Genomic DNA, 13,676 nt, shown 5'->3' with positions numbered 1-13,676 from the left:
GAAGCGCTGTCAGTGTTTTCGTACAGTGGGAAATCTAGGTTTACATGATTTATGCTACAGGCCACATTTAGTGTCTCCGTACAGTGCGGAAATAATTTGAATTGTGCAAACAATTGGCAAAAAATGAAAGTACCCCCACTTTCATTACTCATTTCAGTTTGTATTTAGCCAATTATTACAAAAAAAACACAAATTTGGATTGGAACTAAGGAGTTCGAAGTATATACCATGATAAATTAGAATAAGTCAAATGGTCTCAAGATTTTTTTCTTTCATATGTTTGTAGATGCTCGGTTCGTAAAATATACGTGACAAGAATATAATTTAGTCAAACTGATGAAATGAAAGAATGGTGAATTTTTAGGACATAATCGATCAGCAAGAATTCTGTTTGTACTATTAGCATTGTCGCAAAGCTGATTTACCGGTAGTGACACCTGCCTATGAAAAATGGAACCAATAAAAGGAGGATTCTTTCGGAAATTTTCATATCGGCAGTAGTGATTTGCAACATTCTTATCGTTTACTCAATAGTACAAATAGATATCAGCAATAAAAGTACACTCAGAGTAGAAGAAAATCGACTTCAAAGTGATTACTACTACGTTTTTTTTAGTGTAAACTACGATTAAACATGGAAAATTTTCCGAAATGTGTGAAATTGGGTAAGGTTAAGTTTTTTCGGATCAACATTTTTTTAAACAAAAACAAGTGTAATGTTAATTTCTCGAGTACTAGAATGTGTAGCGATCAAGTACCATTTATTTTAGATACTTTATTTTTTATTTCCAGGCATTTGAAAAATAATATCAAACCAATTTTAATGCTCTATTCTGAATAAACAGCAGATTTCGCACAATAAACTAAGATCAACTTTACCACCTCAGAGTAAAAACTTTTTCTTCAACTTCTACTATGACTTTTCAAATGAATTTGCCCGTTGTCATAAGAAATCGTTGAAAAGGTGGAGTAATTAGAAACTTTCCTATCTATTTGACAGCTCTTGCTGAAAGTATCATCTCTAAACAAGCAGCGCCTCTACATTTCAGTTTTGCGCACAATATGCCAATCTTGTCAGCTGCCGAAATCCAACCGGTTTTCAGCCAGCGATTAGAAATTCTCACAAGCGGGGATATGTGCTAACAAGCATTGACTTTCCCCTCGTAACGCTTCGACTGTGAATTGACATTTAAAGACGATCGGTTGTCATATTTGAATAGTGTGTGTAGTAGGAGTGATGTGGCTTCACGGATTGTGAGAAAAATCATGAAAAAGTTCAATTTTACTGGTTTTGTACATATTTACTGTCTAGTTTTAGTATTATCTATAGCCGGTAATAGTGCGAAAGAATGTGGCGATCGGGAATGTAAGAGTAAGTACCGACAATGGTATAATTTGGTTAGTTCAACCTCTCGGAATTTGCATTTGACTAGCAAAACAGTACACTATGAAAAGCGTACGTACGGTATCAGACTGCTCTCAAAAGTCTATATTTCTAGGGCAACTTTCATATTTTTTTATGCAGATCATAGCTGGGTCTTACGTGTAATTATTACATATGCAATTCGTTTCAGCTCCGATTGCAACAGCGTACGCTACCCTGAATTATTTTGGAGGTATTGGTCAGAAGGTAACTTTTACCAAGAATGACAAGCTCGAAATTCTGGGTAGAAATGTTGGGAAAGATAAAGAGCTACTCGTCAGAAAGGCAGACGGTAAGGTAGGACTGGCTAGTCGTAATTTCCTGAAAGAGATCAAGATTCTAGTAAAAACAGATGATTTGATTTCGATACCGGAGGATGAGCCAACTCAAATCAATCCATCGCCAACTGTCCAACCAAATGTGATAGAGGGAACAACGATTCACAATTCTGATCCCACAGTTGATGAACCACAGGCTAGTGTGAATCTAGAAATAGTTCCTTCTGCCAAGGTCAGTGAGCCAACAAGTAGTCTTCCATCGGAACCGGAAGCTTCGCCTAGTGTAGAAAATAATGAACCACAAGTGAGTGAAACAGAGGAAGACATCGGCGAAGACGACGAAACTAATGAGGAGTCGGAAGAAGATGAAGAAGACGATGAAGGTGCTGATGAAAATGAATCTGATAAAGTTTCGGATGGTACCACAGATAAGGAAACGCCTGAAACGGCCGACAAAGTCACGCAGAACATTGATTCTGAAAATGAAACTATCTCGATGAATACGGAGACAAATTCATCAGAACAAATAGAGAAGCAATCAGCTGAAAAAACTGAACAAGTGGTACAAAACTCAGCCACCGAAAACGAAACAACATCAGATGGTTCTCAGTCCAAGATTCTTGAGGGCACGGTATTTTCTTTGGACACTCAATTGTTTGAAGAAAACCAAACTGAAACCACGTTAACGGAGAAACAAACAACCGAAATACCACTTGTTAAAGACAATATTACTGGAGAAATAGAATTCACAACTCAAAGTGGTACGGTCGAATCAAATGTTGAAACAGAACAAAAATCAAATCTTCCAGGTAATGTAGTTTTCGAAACAACAACAGAACTTAACAATTTAGTTGTAACGGAGGAACTCCTGGCAGTAGAACAACCTAGTTTTAGCTCAACGGAATCAGTTGTGAATGATCAAAACGTAAAGGAGAGTACCAATGGTCAATCTACCGAAGCTGATATCGTTCCAGAAATAAGTACAACTACGATAGTACTAGATGACGCTCGCCAAGAGATCCCTGTAACGGAGGAACCTGAATTATTACCCGAGATACCGGTGACTGTCAGTAGTAATCAGGAAAGCTTAGAACACAATCTGACCCCGCAGGAGTCTGATTTACCGAAACAACCTCATCAGCTGTTGCGCGGCGGGCTAGGTAATTTATTGGCTAGTTCGCATCATCACCACCATCATCATCATGGAAATGGTCATAATCATCATCATCATCATCATTTGCACGGTCACGACCATGGCCATCATCAACACGAGAGAACTAGCAATGAACAGACGGATGTGCATGACCATACCAACGATGGTCCTTTCCTAGGAGGCCTTGTAAATGAACATACACATTCAGAGCTAGAAAAACAATCGGCAAACTTGAACGAGCGCCACACAGGTAGGAGCTTTAATTTGAAATTATTGTGATGATGATTTGTTTCATTGACGTTTAATTTTTCTTGTTTTTTTTCGTCGCATAAAAGAACTCGTCAAACGCAAATTAAAACGTTTATTCCACTAGAAAAAAGTATCAACTTTTGTTTGAACCATTTACATATTTCCCACGTTACATTCTATCATCTGTGTTGTAAAATTACCGAATAGATAGCAACTATAATTTAAAACATTGTAATTTCCTTTCCATTCTTAGGTGTTCCCGAAGACGGCTACTGTGACCAACAGTCCTGCCCACAACCAAATCCCGCACAGCAACCATCAATTCAGCACGCAAACGGATTCCATCATCCCATGGCTGGTAATAAACAACCGCCTGTCGATCCGGTAGCCTCACAGCAGGAATCGCCACCGCCGGAAAAGCATACTGTCTCGTCAACGATTTCCGACGAGTCGGAACAAGATGAACTGGACTATGCTCAAATGATTATTCTGGAACTGTTCAAGCTGAGCGATTTGATTATACTGCTGGGGATCACCTCTTTCACGCTTATTGTGTTTTCGTTGGGACATTACTTAATCAACAAAAACCGAAAAGAGAAACCGTTGATTTACAAGGTATGTTCGATAACAAAATGTGCTTTATTATGATGTATCAATGATCTACCATTCATTCACAGTTAAACATGATTGAGAGAGATTTGATGGCTTCGCATAAGGAGAATGCAATGCTTAAAAGTGATCTGCTGGAAACTAGACACAAACTGACCAGTATTGAAAATAATTCTTTCGGATCAAATGACATGGTTATTGCGCTTCGTGAAGAGCTGGAAGAAGCCGAGCAAACAAAACTGGAACTGCAGGAACAGATAGCTTCACTGGAGAAGGAACTCGAGAATGCAGCGGAAGCGGGTTTGGAATTGAATAAAATGGTAGCGGAATTGCTGAACCAAAGTGGAAGCGATTCGATTGCGCTCACTGTAGACGAGCTGCAGAAACAATTGAACGAACAACAGCAAACAATTATGTCGATGAATACCACATTAGCGGACAAAAGTCGGGAAAACAGTGAGCTACAGATTGCGCTAGCCCGTCAAACGGACAAGTTCAACCTGGAGCTGGAAGAATTGCAGCAGCCCTTAAACGATTTGAAGCTTGAAAAGAACAACTTGGAAATCGAACTTAACAGCTTGAAGAGTGGCCTACAGTCGCAGGTAGAAACATTACAGAAGGAAAGCAGTGCGGAAATTAATAAGCTTACCAAGGAAGTCAAATCATTCCAATCCAAGTGGGAAGAAAGTAAGAAAGCATTGAATGCTTCCGAAGCGAAACTCGCGGCAATGCAGGACTGTTTAAAAGACGTAAAGCGGGGCGCCGGTCTAGACGGACTAATAGAGCACGTGGATTTGAAGGCAGAGATCGCAGTGCTGCAGAAGGAAAATTTTAACCTACAGGACCGATTGCAGGGAGAAATAGTAAGCAGTAACTGTTGTGTTCGTACAGAACCGAAGGTTAATTGCATTCGGTTGTCATCTTTCAGGTAGCTAGACAGCTTTTAGAGGATCACGTGAAAATCGTAAACGAAGAAATATCCGCGCTGAAAAAGGATTACAGTCAAGCGGAGAAAGACAAAGTGGAATCCGAAACAAGACTGGAGGTACTTTCAACTTATTTCAAGGACAAGGAGACTCAATTGCAGAAGTATGTTCATTCGTTTGACTGGAAAAAAACAATCAAAAATAATTGCAAAATTTTCTTTGTCGCAGAGAACTGAGCATCAAAGAAGCTAAGTGGATGCAACAGCAAGGCGAAACGACGAGTACCGTGGAGAGGATTCGTACGATGCAGGAAGAGATACAACAGTTAAAGTAAGTATTTGGGAACCGATTTTTTTGGGTATAGACGTTCAAGATGAAACACGCGATGACTAAATCTAATTTGAACTGGATTATGAAGTCTCGTGAGCCATCTTGTTCGATCCTACCCTGGTAGGAAGTAAATGTTGTGAATTGTGTTTCATGTGACGAATCTTTTATGCAGCTCAGTTCAATCGCTCATAGAGCAGTACGAAGCACGGTACTTTGAAATTCGTTTGTGTTTTAATTAGCCTTAGTTAATGAACCGGCTAGCGATTTTAATCTCAGTATATTGCGTTCGTTCGTAGAATTGTAGTTGATTGTTCAAAATTCTTAATCGTTCCAAACATTTTAGATCCCAAAACGAGAAACTACGTGCCGAAATCGAAGCACAAACCACTGCCCACAAAGCTCAGTACACGGCACTGGAGACTCGTTCCCATGATGCATGGCTCGCAGCTCGACAGGCCGAACGACGTCTCGACGAAGCTCGCAACGAATCCAGTGCATTGAGGCGCAAGTTAACTGCCCTGGGAGATGTTTCCGTTACAAACACGACTGGTAATACCAAACACAGATCGTCAGGATCGATTATGTTAGTAAAACAAAAACATGTTTCATAATTTCAGATGGTATAATCCCGAATCCGGTTCCGCCGGCTGACCTGAACCTTGCCGCACCCTCACCCATACGAGTGGAGTCCCCGAATGCCCCCATGATGGGTCTGCCGCCACCTCCTTTTATGCCGCCACCATTCGGGCCCCCGTTCATGCCACCATTCATGCCTCCACCGGGACCGGGTGAAATGCGTCCCGCTCCTCTTGGGCGGCTTATGTCTCCACCTCCGAATCGGTACAGTCCGAACGTAATAGACAATCGGGATCGATTTAGTCCAGATCGTGGTCGATATTCTCCGGACAGCCGATACGATTACTCTGTGATGTCGAACTATGAAACAGAAACTGATTTCAGTCCACCACCGTCGCCTCCGCCGCATTCCCGACGGTCGAATTATGACCGCGAACGCGATCATCGGTCCGATCGGGAGCGCGACCGGGATTATGACCTGCGCGACCGGGAACGGGATGGGCGAACCAGTGGCAGTGGAGGGGCCGGTGGGAAATATCCGAAGGCGTTTTCACCACCCGGCATGAGAACCACCTCCCCTCCAATCCAGGACCCTAGGAATAAAAAATATCAAGGTAGTAGCAATCATTACTCCGATGATGAGTTTGACGAGTGGTAGAACTTGTGGAATTATACTCAGCGTGATCTAGAATCGCTTTAGATATTTTTATCGGGGAACAACATCCGTTCCATCTACCCATTCTATGTTGAATTTATATACGCTTAGCTAGAGATGTTCATTTAGTAATGCACATTCACAAACACATACTAGTGGAGCTCGCACATTACACCTGCTACCCAAAGATAAAACCTACCGTAATTCTTACGGTTCGTTCATTGCTAACCCATCATTAATGTGCGCTTCCTTCGCCTCTAGCCATCCAGGTGGCAATCCTAAAAAACCATATGCCCACTAGTACACTTTGTTAACAACTTTGAATAATGTTCTGATTCGGGTGTTAGTTATTGGTCAAGAAAACTTATTAACAATGGCAAAAACAATAAAAAACATACAAAGGAACGTATTCAACAGAAGTTATGCCGTATTCATATGTACAAAAGAAAATCATTATCACCCCCTAGCGGTCTTCTTCGATCACTAACAAACTGCTTGAGTTTATTGTTTGAGTGCATGGCTATTACCTATAATAGAATTTCCGTTTGCTGATCATCATCTTCATTACATTGTTTTGTACACAGTTCTTTTACGTTTCACCATCTTTTCCGACATTCCGGCTGAGCTTCCGCAGATTTCGAGATTGCCGAAATTTCCGTTTTATTTTTCTGCGCTACACCCGTTTGATCGTTGTTACACTGTGAGTTCACAATGTCAGTTCGCTTACGTGTTTCATTCGGTACAGTCGGAACAACGGTAACAAAGCACAATTAACTGGGACATGGTAGTGTTGTAAACAATGAGACGATTTAGAGATGAAAAAAAGTAATGAGCGCTTTCGCGATAAAATTAAACCAATATTGATAAAAAACGTGATTTTAGACAGCACGAGGCCTTACTCAAAGTGCTACCTAGCATCATGTTGGAAAATATTCATTACAATGAGGAGAGAAGAGTTTGCCGTCAAAAGAAGAGCGCGGAGGAGCTTTTTTTGTGATATCCAGAATGGAGTAGGAAAAAGGTTCATTGTCAAATTGAAAACAAGAAATTACAAAGAGAACCCAAAAACTGATGTCGACTGATCAACACCGGCCACAATTAACATTACTTCGAGAATGATTAAACGGTAATAATAATGCGACCAACAAAAATAAACAGTATTTGCACACTTCTTTATGTCAGCACTCCATCTTGGGCCTCAGTTCTCTGCACTTCTACCGCACACGCATCATCGAGTGTACGTATTCAGAGAGCGGAGTTGTCACCCCACCCTATTTTGGTTCTTTATTGAGCATCTTCCGACATTCGTGCTACATAATCAATCTACTGTCTGTCGTATTTTAGAAGTGTTTCTAGGTCATCATGTTTGTTTACGTCTTTTCTGATCCTGGTTGAGAAAATTGCGATTATCACCAGCAAGTTTATATCGATAATTTTCGACTGTTTGAAATGTATTAAGATGCGTTCCAAAGTATTCAAAATGGAAACTGAGAGAGGAATCGATTTACAGGGCCATGTAACTTTTTTTTCAAACATGCAATAAAACACAAACGATTCATCCGATTTCAAAGTTTATTTTTTCATATTAAAGTACAATCCTTCCGGTTAATTGTGGAATATAATTTCATTCAAATGGCTGCCTCGGCTTTTCGATTGTATGCAGCTTTATTTCAGCTATGGCTGCACGAATGTTGTCCTTCATGACTTGAATTGTGTCTGGCTCGTCCACACAACACTTATCTTTAACAGCCCCCCAAAAGATAATAGTCTAACGGTGTCAAATCACAGCTCCGAGGCGCCCCAACGACATCCGAATTTCGACTGATAATTCGATCTTCGAAGACTGTGCGCAGAAGATCGATCGTAGCGTTGGCTGTGTGGCACGGAGCGCCGTCTTGTTGGAACCAAATGGTGTCCAAGTCTTCCTCTTCAAGTAACGGGAAGAAACAATCGCTAATCATGGCGCGGTAGCGCTCGCCATTGATCGTGGCGGCGGCTCCTGTCTCATTTTCGAAGAAAAATGGCCCAATGATGCCGCCAGACCAAAAAACGCATTTGAAGAGCGCTCTATCATTCAATCGAAAGAGATATTTTGCTATTCCAAGAGACCAACTAGTGGTAGTCAAACTGAGCTTCGATTGAAAGAGAAACGTACGCCAGCGAAGGTTGTGTGTGTGTGTGTGTTAGAGTGCAAAGTTTACTATAGTAGAGTGATCGTCAATACGTGTCATTCGATTTCTGTAGAATTACTTCACAGCCTACTATGAAGAAATTAGAATAATAGTTCTAAAGAAAGGGTTCTAAATACTCAAATTGAGTATTTTCAATTACATTTTTGGGTGAAGCTAGTTCAATGTGTAATGTTTACATTGTGCAGGTGACAGTAGTAGCGGATCTCTCTCAACGTGTCATCAGCAGGAAGCCGGTAGGCAATAGCACAATCTACGATATATCGTGTTTATATCGGACTACGAACGTTTAACTGTTGATCGGAAGCAAATAGATGGCCCAAATGGATTTCCGTATAGTGAAAAAGATCACAAACGGGTAGTTCAAGCTTTCAAGTAGAGTTCAAACAGGTATGTGGCGAAAAAACTGCATTTGAGTAAAATTTTCGTGCAAGAAGCGAATAAACAAGAAAGACTACACACGTACAAAGCTTAAAAGATACCGAATCGATATGAACTGCAAAATAGGGTCCACGGAAGCTTTGACACACAGATGTTGACAATACAGTCACAAAATGGTCCTATACTTTTCTGGGTGAATTTAGCCTCGTGCCTTTAATTGAAAGATATTTTGTAATAGTACAAGACTAATAAGGTCATCTTCTTACCGAAGAACTTCAACCCCCCTAAGGCACTGAAACTACGGCCGAAATGGATTTCTACGAAAAAATTAATTTTCACCCAACAAAATGTTAGTCTAAACGTTGTGCAAGACCTTATGAGTAGCGTTAAAAGGAGTAGCGTTATGAGTAGCGTTCCTGCATTTGGATTTGACATTTCCTAATATATTTTTTGCTATGCAATTTGAATTCGTACATCCTTTATTTGGTACAGTTCGTGATTCATGCATCTCCGTCATTCTCCACTTAAAGGCTGAGGCCAGTGTGTTTTAGAGTGATTAAGAGGCCTATTTTCACGCATCAAATTTGATTTTCTCAGAAACGAATATAAAAAATCCAACTGACAATCTCTTAGAAAATTGGTTTAGATTATTCTGAAAAAAATTCAAAATGATTCATTGACTTTAGTGGTTGGGGAAGTCTTTTTCTTAAGGAAGAATTGCATAGCTGAGAACGTAGTCTTTGGACTTGTTCATTGAATATCTCACCTTCAAAAGCATGGATCAAAAATATATCCTGACAATGTATAGATAATTGAATTTAGATGCGATTAAAGCATAAAAACATATATGTTGTCGCTATAAAAATGAAGTGAATGTTATTTTTGTGAAGGTAAGTCGATTTCTAAGCCCGCGCCATTGTTTCTGCTCCAGTTTCCTGGTAACGAAACATGAGAGAGAAATCAAATCGGCTCAGCAAGGCTGCCAAACAAGCGGTAGCTTTATTGGATGCAGACATATTTTATGCAAACTTGTAAACGAAAATATCGAAACTTTTCTGGTCACCCGGCCAATCGGGAGTCATTTTGTACATATGCGAGAGAGCATGGAGAGAAATGTAATACGCAGAGCGAGACACGTGGTTATACGCGACCTACTGGCCTCAGCTCTTAACTACCTAGTATTGACTCCAAGATTTTGTTCTCAGTCACGCTGAATACTCGATAAACGGTCTCCTTCATCAACAATATCTCACAGCCTTACATTGCAACAGGGTGTATCGACAGTTGAAATTTGTCCTCAAATTCTCATTGGTATTGTCTGACAATGGATTCTACCATTGGTTTTTTATCAGCATCGAACGAAAAACTAAACTGAAAAACACTAGTGAATGAAAAAGTAAAAATGGAAATTTGCGAGAATATTATTAACTTAATTTTAATTATTTTGTTCATCAATAATCCTCAGTCTGGTTTTCGTTGGTTACTGTTAAAAAGTTAAACTGCGTTAATAATGACTTTAAACGTCAGAACGAACCAAATTGAAAAAATCGCAAAGAAATTTCTTTACAACCGTATTATGAAATTTTATATTTCGTATCAATAAAATGTAGTTTTCATTCTTAATGAAAATGTTTCTTTCCAAAGTGGATATGTCCAAAACACCCCCAAGCTCTACATGCGTATATAATGCAGATATTTGACTCTGAATTCGCGGAATATGCACATAATAAAGAAAACTTAAAATTTGGTGTTTAATAAAGTATGACTTTATCTACAATCTGACTTGAATATCATCCATCTCAATGTATAACAATGCACGTGTAAATATTTTGGAGTGCACAGCAAAAAATAATGAAAGTGCTCCAGTGGGAAAATCCGCATATGACTCAAACCATAAGAACTTAATTTGTAAATTAACTAGTTATTAACTAAAAAAATAATTAAATTAACTAGTCTCTGAACTCAGTTACACTTCTAAAATTGTAAAAGTGAGTTTTGGATCCTAATTCTAGACCACCATTCTCTTAATGAAACTTTTTTCTGGAAAGCATTTTATAAAAAAATCTGGAAATAAAGCTGAGTTTTAGATCTGAATTTGATCCAGATTTTCAAGCTGCAATTTCCGAATCCTGAACTTGAATTATAAGTCTGACTTCTGGATAGGAGTTTTGCAAATGTATTCTGGTCTGAACCTCAATTTCAAATCCAGAATTCTATTTCAAAATTCATATTCAAGTCCAAAATTTTTTTTTCCTAATTTTAGCTCCAGAGTCTAGGTCTAGAATGAAGATCCTGAACTTCGTTCCAGATTTCGGGTCCATAAATCGGACTTAGAAAAAAAAATTTTAAATTCGGTCCAAGTTTCAGAATCCTGGATTTCAATTCTGGCCCTTGATTCCGGACAAGGAACTGAATATTAGATCTGGATTATGAAAATGAAAAATAAAATCTAGTTTTGGATTTTGAAACCAAATTTCAGAACTGAACTCTAGAATTGGATTCTTGACCTGGATTCCGATCTGAACTGAATGAAACAACTACGCAGGCTAGAATAAAAGAAGCATCAATTTTTTTACCTTTTTCACTTACCAAATATGAAATTTGAATTTCGAGTTATTTGTGGTTATATTACTGAAAATTTTATCACAAATTGCTGATCATATCTCCGATGACGTGTAAAAAAAATATAATAATACGTCGAATAAAACAAAAAAATATTCACGATAAAAACCACTCGTTCAGAGGGTAAATTTTGAAAAGGCGCCCCATAATAAAGTAATAGTATGTTCACATTAGCGCTGATATCAAGTGATATACGGATATACTTGATATCCGATGATATCATGTGCAATATCACTTGATATCCCATACAATTTTATGTCAACTCGTATCACCGTTTTGGCATGATATCCGGGATATCATGTACGATATCATGTTGAGTTGTCAAAAATCGCAACTAGCAACGCGGATAATGGCATTGAACGCACTCATTTATGAACGTCACTTTTAAAGTGACAATAAACAATCATTATAATTTTGATTTTATCACCGAATATTGGCGTTCGGAGACCGATAAATTCGAGACTTCAATTATTGATTGAATTTTAGGAGAGAAAAGCAATATTATTTATCATACTCCTAATGGGAACATTCAATATGACAACTTGATTGTCAAACGATATCATTTCGATCATATCTGAACACTTCGACATGATATGCATATCATCTCGGTATATCAAGTGATATCAGCGCTAATGTGAACATGGTATAAGACGTATTTACGTCAAAAAATGTTCCATCGGTGACGGGTGTAGCGTGATGGGTTAGTCGATGCCTTTTACTCAGCCCACCTGGGTTCGATTCTCAACCCCGCACATAGGGTTAGAAAGTTTTTCTGACCCGAAGTGGCAAATGACCTTAAGGTTAAAGTCTCTATAATCGAAAGAACAAAAAAACATTCCGTAGTAATGGGAATTGACTTCAATCTGTTGCGATACTGTAAGTATCGAGACCTAAAGTATCGATACTAACAATATCGCTCTGATGTGATATCGATACCAAAAATACCCGATTCTCGAAAGAAAGTATCGATACTTCAAAGTATCGACTCGGTATCGGACATCCCTAGTGTGTAATCAGAACCAAATCGGAATATTTTTTCGCTATTTTGCCTATAAATGACCTTTATTTTGAGTACTCAACATTGTTATTTCATTTATTTGACTCCGAGATAAATCAGTTTGTTTTGCGACCAGATATTGAATGACTCAAGCTTCAACTAGAACCCTCTCGAATCATTCGGAGTCTTGAAGAGTGTTACGAAAAAGTCATTTCTTACCAGGAAATCTAGCACGTGGTTCTAAAACTTGTGAAAAATATGCCCCGTCAAATTGGACAATTGGCAGTGGATGTTATTGGAATACAGAAGATTTTTAAATTTGAGACGATATGCACAATAAGAAACGGAACACAGGGAGCCAGGTAGATCGATCGAGTGTCAAACGGCCAAATGCCGAGTTATATGAAGACGTGAACTTCGCCTAACTAGATCATTAGAAAAGTTTGTATTTCATAGAATGTTTTGATATAAACCTTCAAATCGTCCCGATAATGACGGTGACTCTAGATATTTCTAGTTGTAAATAGTAACGAACGCTACCACGTGATAACCCATTCATTAAATTTTATTCATCGTCATTCCACTAATTTGTATTCATCTTTAGTTGCTTGAAAAGATTGATTTACTTTTGATTTATTATGCTCGATATTTTAAAATATTTCTTTCCTATTTCGGTTACTTACGACTTGGTTGCAAACTCATACACAACCCCGAACCATGGCAACTTTAGGTGGTTTCAGTTCCGGCTCCCAAGACTCGGCTGCAACCCGGAAGAGTGGCAAACAGTACCAAAGCGCTAACAGGAAACCATCGCCTTAAAATGTATTCTGTATCATACTAAACTGAGTATTTGTTTGCTGTTTTATAGGCTCGATTGTGGAGGAATAGTGTGTTTCTGTTTAAATTATACGGTAGTACAACGATTGACGATAGCTATATGTAATTTTATTTAGCAGGCATTTATGGAACTTTGTTGAATTCAGAAATTCAGAGAAATTAGTTATAGTAAAGTACAGGTTAGTTCGTGTGTAACCATTTCATGTGGCTATCGTTTGAATGAAACGAATTGGCTCTCAACCCTAGAAAATACTGAAAATTCTATGGATACCCGCTTTTAAATGATTTTGCAAAAGATATGTTACTATATGAAGAGATTTATTTGTTGTACCTTTTATACAGAAAACGAAACAAGTTGAAATCCTAATTGTATCGATTCCGTACCGCAAAAAGAAAGAAAAATGGTTTGCTACACATAAACAAAATGATAAGCATAATATTTATTCACATG

The 13,676-nt window shown here is 38.6% G+C and overlaps 1 protein-coding gene across 3 annotated transcripts; it reads left to right on the top strand.

The window, feature by feature from the left end:
* The first annotated feature begins 1,225 nt into the window (after positions 1-1,225).
* On the top strand, positions 1,226-13,650 carry LOC131431600 (transport and Golgi organization protein 1). Of its 3 annotated transcripts, none has more exons than XM_058597416.1 (10): positions 1,226-1,372; positions 1,575-2,861; positions 3,357-3,718; positions 3,781-4,575; positions 4,641-4,801; positions 4,867-4,968; positions 5,141-5,176; positions 5,312-5,517; positions 5,586-6,158; positions 13,119-13,650. In XM_058597416.1, exons 1-10 carry the CDS (start codon positions 1,267-1,269, stop codon positions 13,205-13,207), a joined length of 3,717 nt encoding a protein of 1,238 aa, XP_058453399.1. In that variant the 5' UTR covers positions 1,226-1,266; the 3' UTR covers positions 13,208-13,650. The 3 variants fall into 3 exon arrangements, with proteins under 3 accessions (XP_058453399.1, XP_058453396.1, XP_058453397.1); XM_058597413.1 differs by having other exon boundaries at positions 1,575-3,104; XM_058597414.1 differs by lacking the exon at positions 5,141-5,176 and having other exon boundaries at positions 1,575-3,104.
* Positions 13,651-13,676: the final 26 nt, after the last annotated feature.

The sequence above is a fragment of the Malaya genurostris genome, chromosome 2 (assembly GCF_030247185.1).
Source record: "Malaya genurostris strain Urasoe2022 chromosome 2, Malgen_1.1, whole genome shotgun sequence".
Classification (NCBI taxonomy): Eukaryota; Metazoa; Arthropoda; class Insecta; order Diptera; family Culicidae; genus Malaya; species Malaya genurostris.
This window is presented reverse-complemented; position numbering and strand designations above follow the sequence as displayed.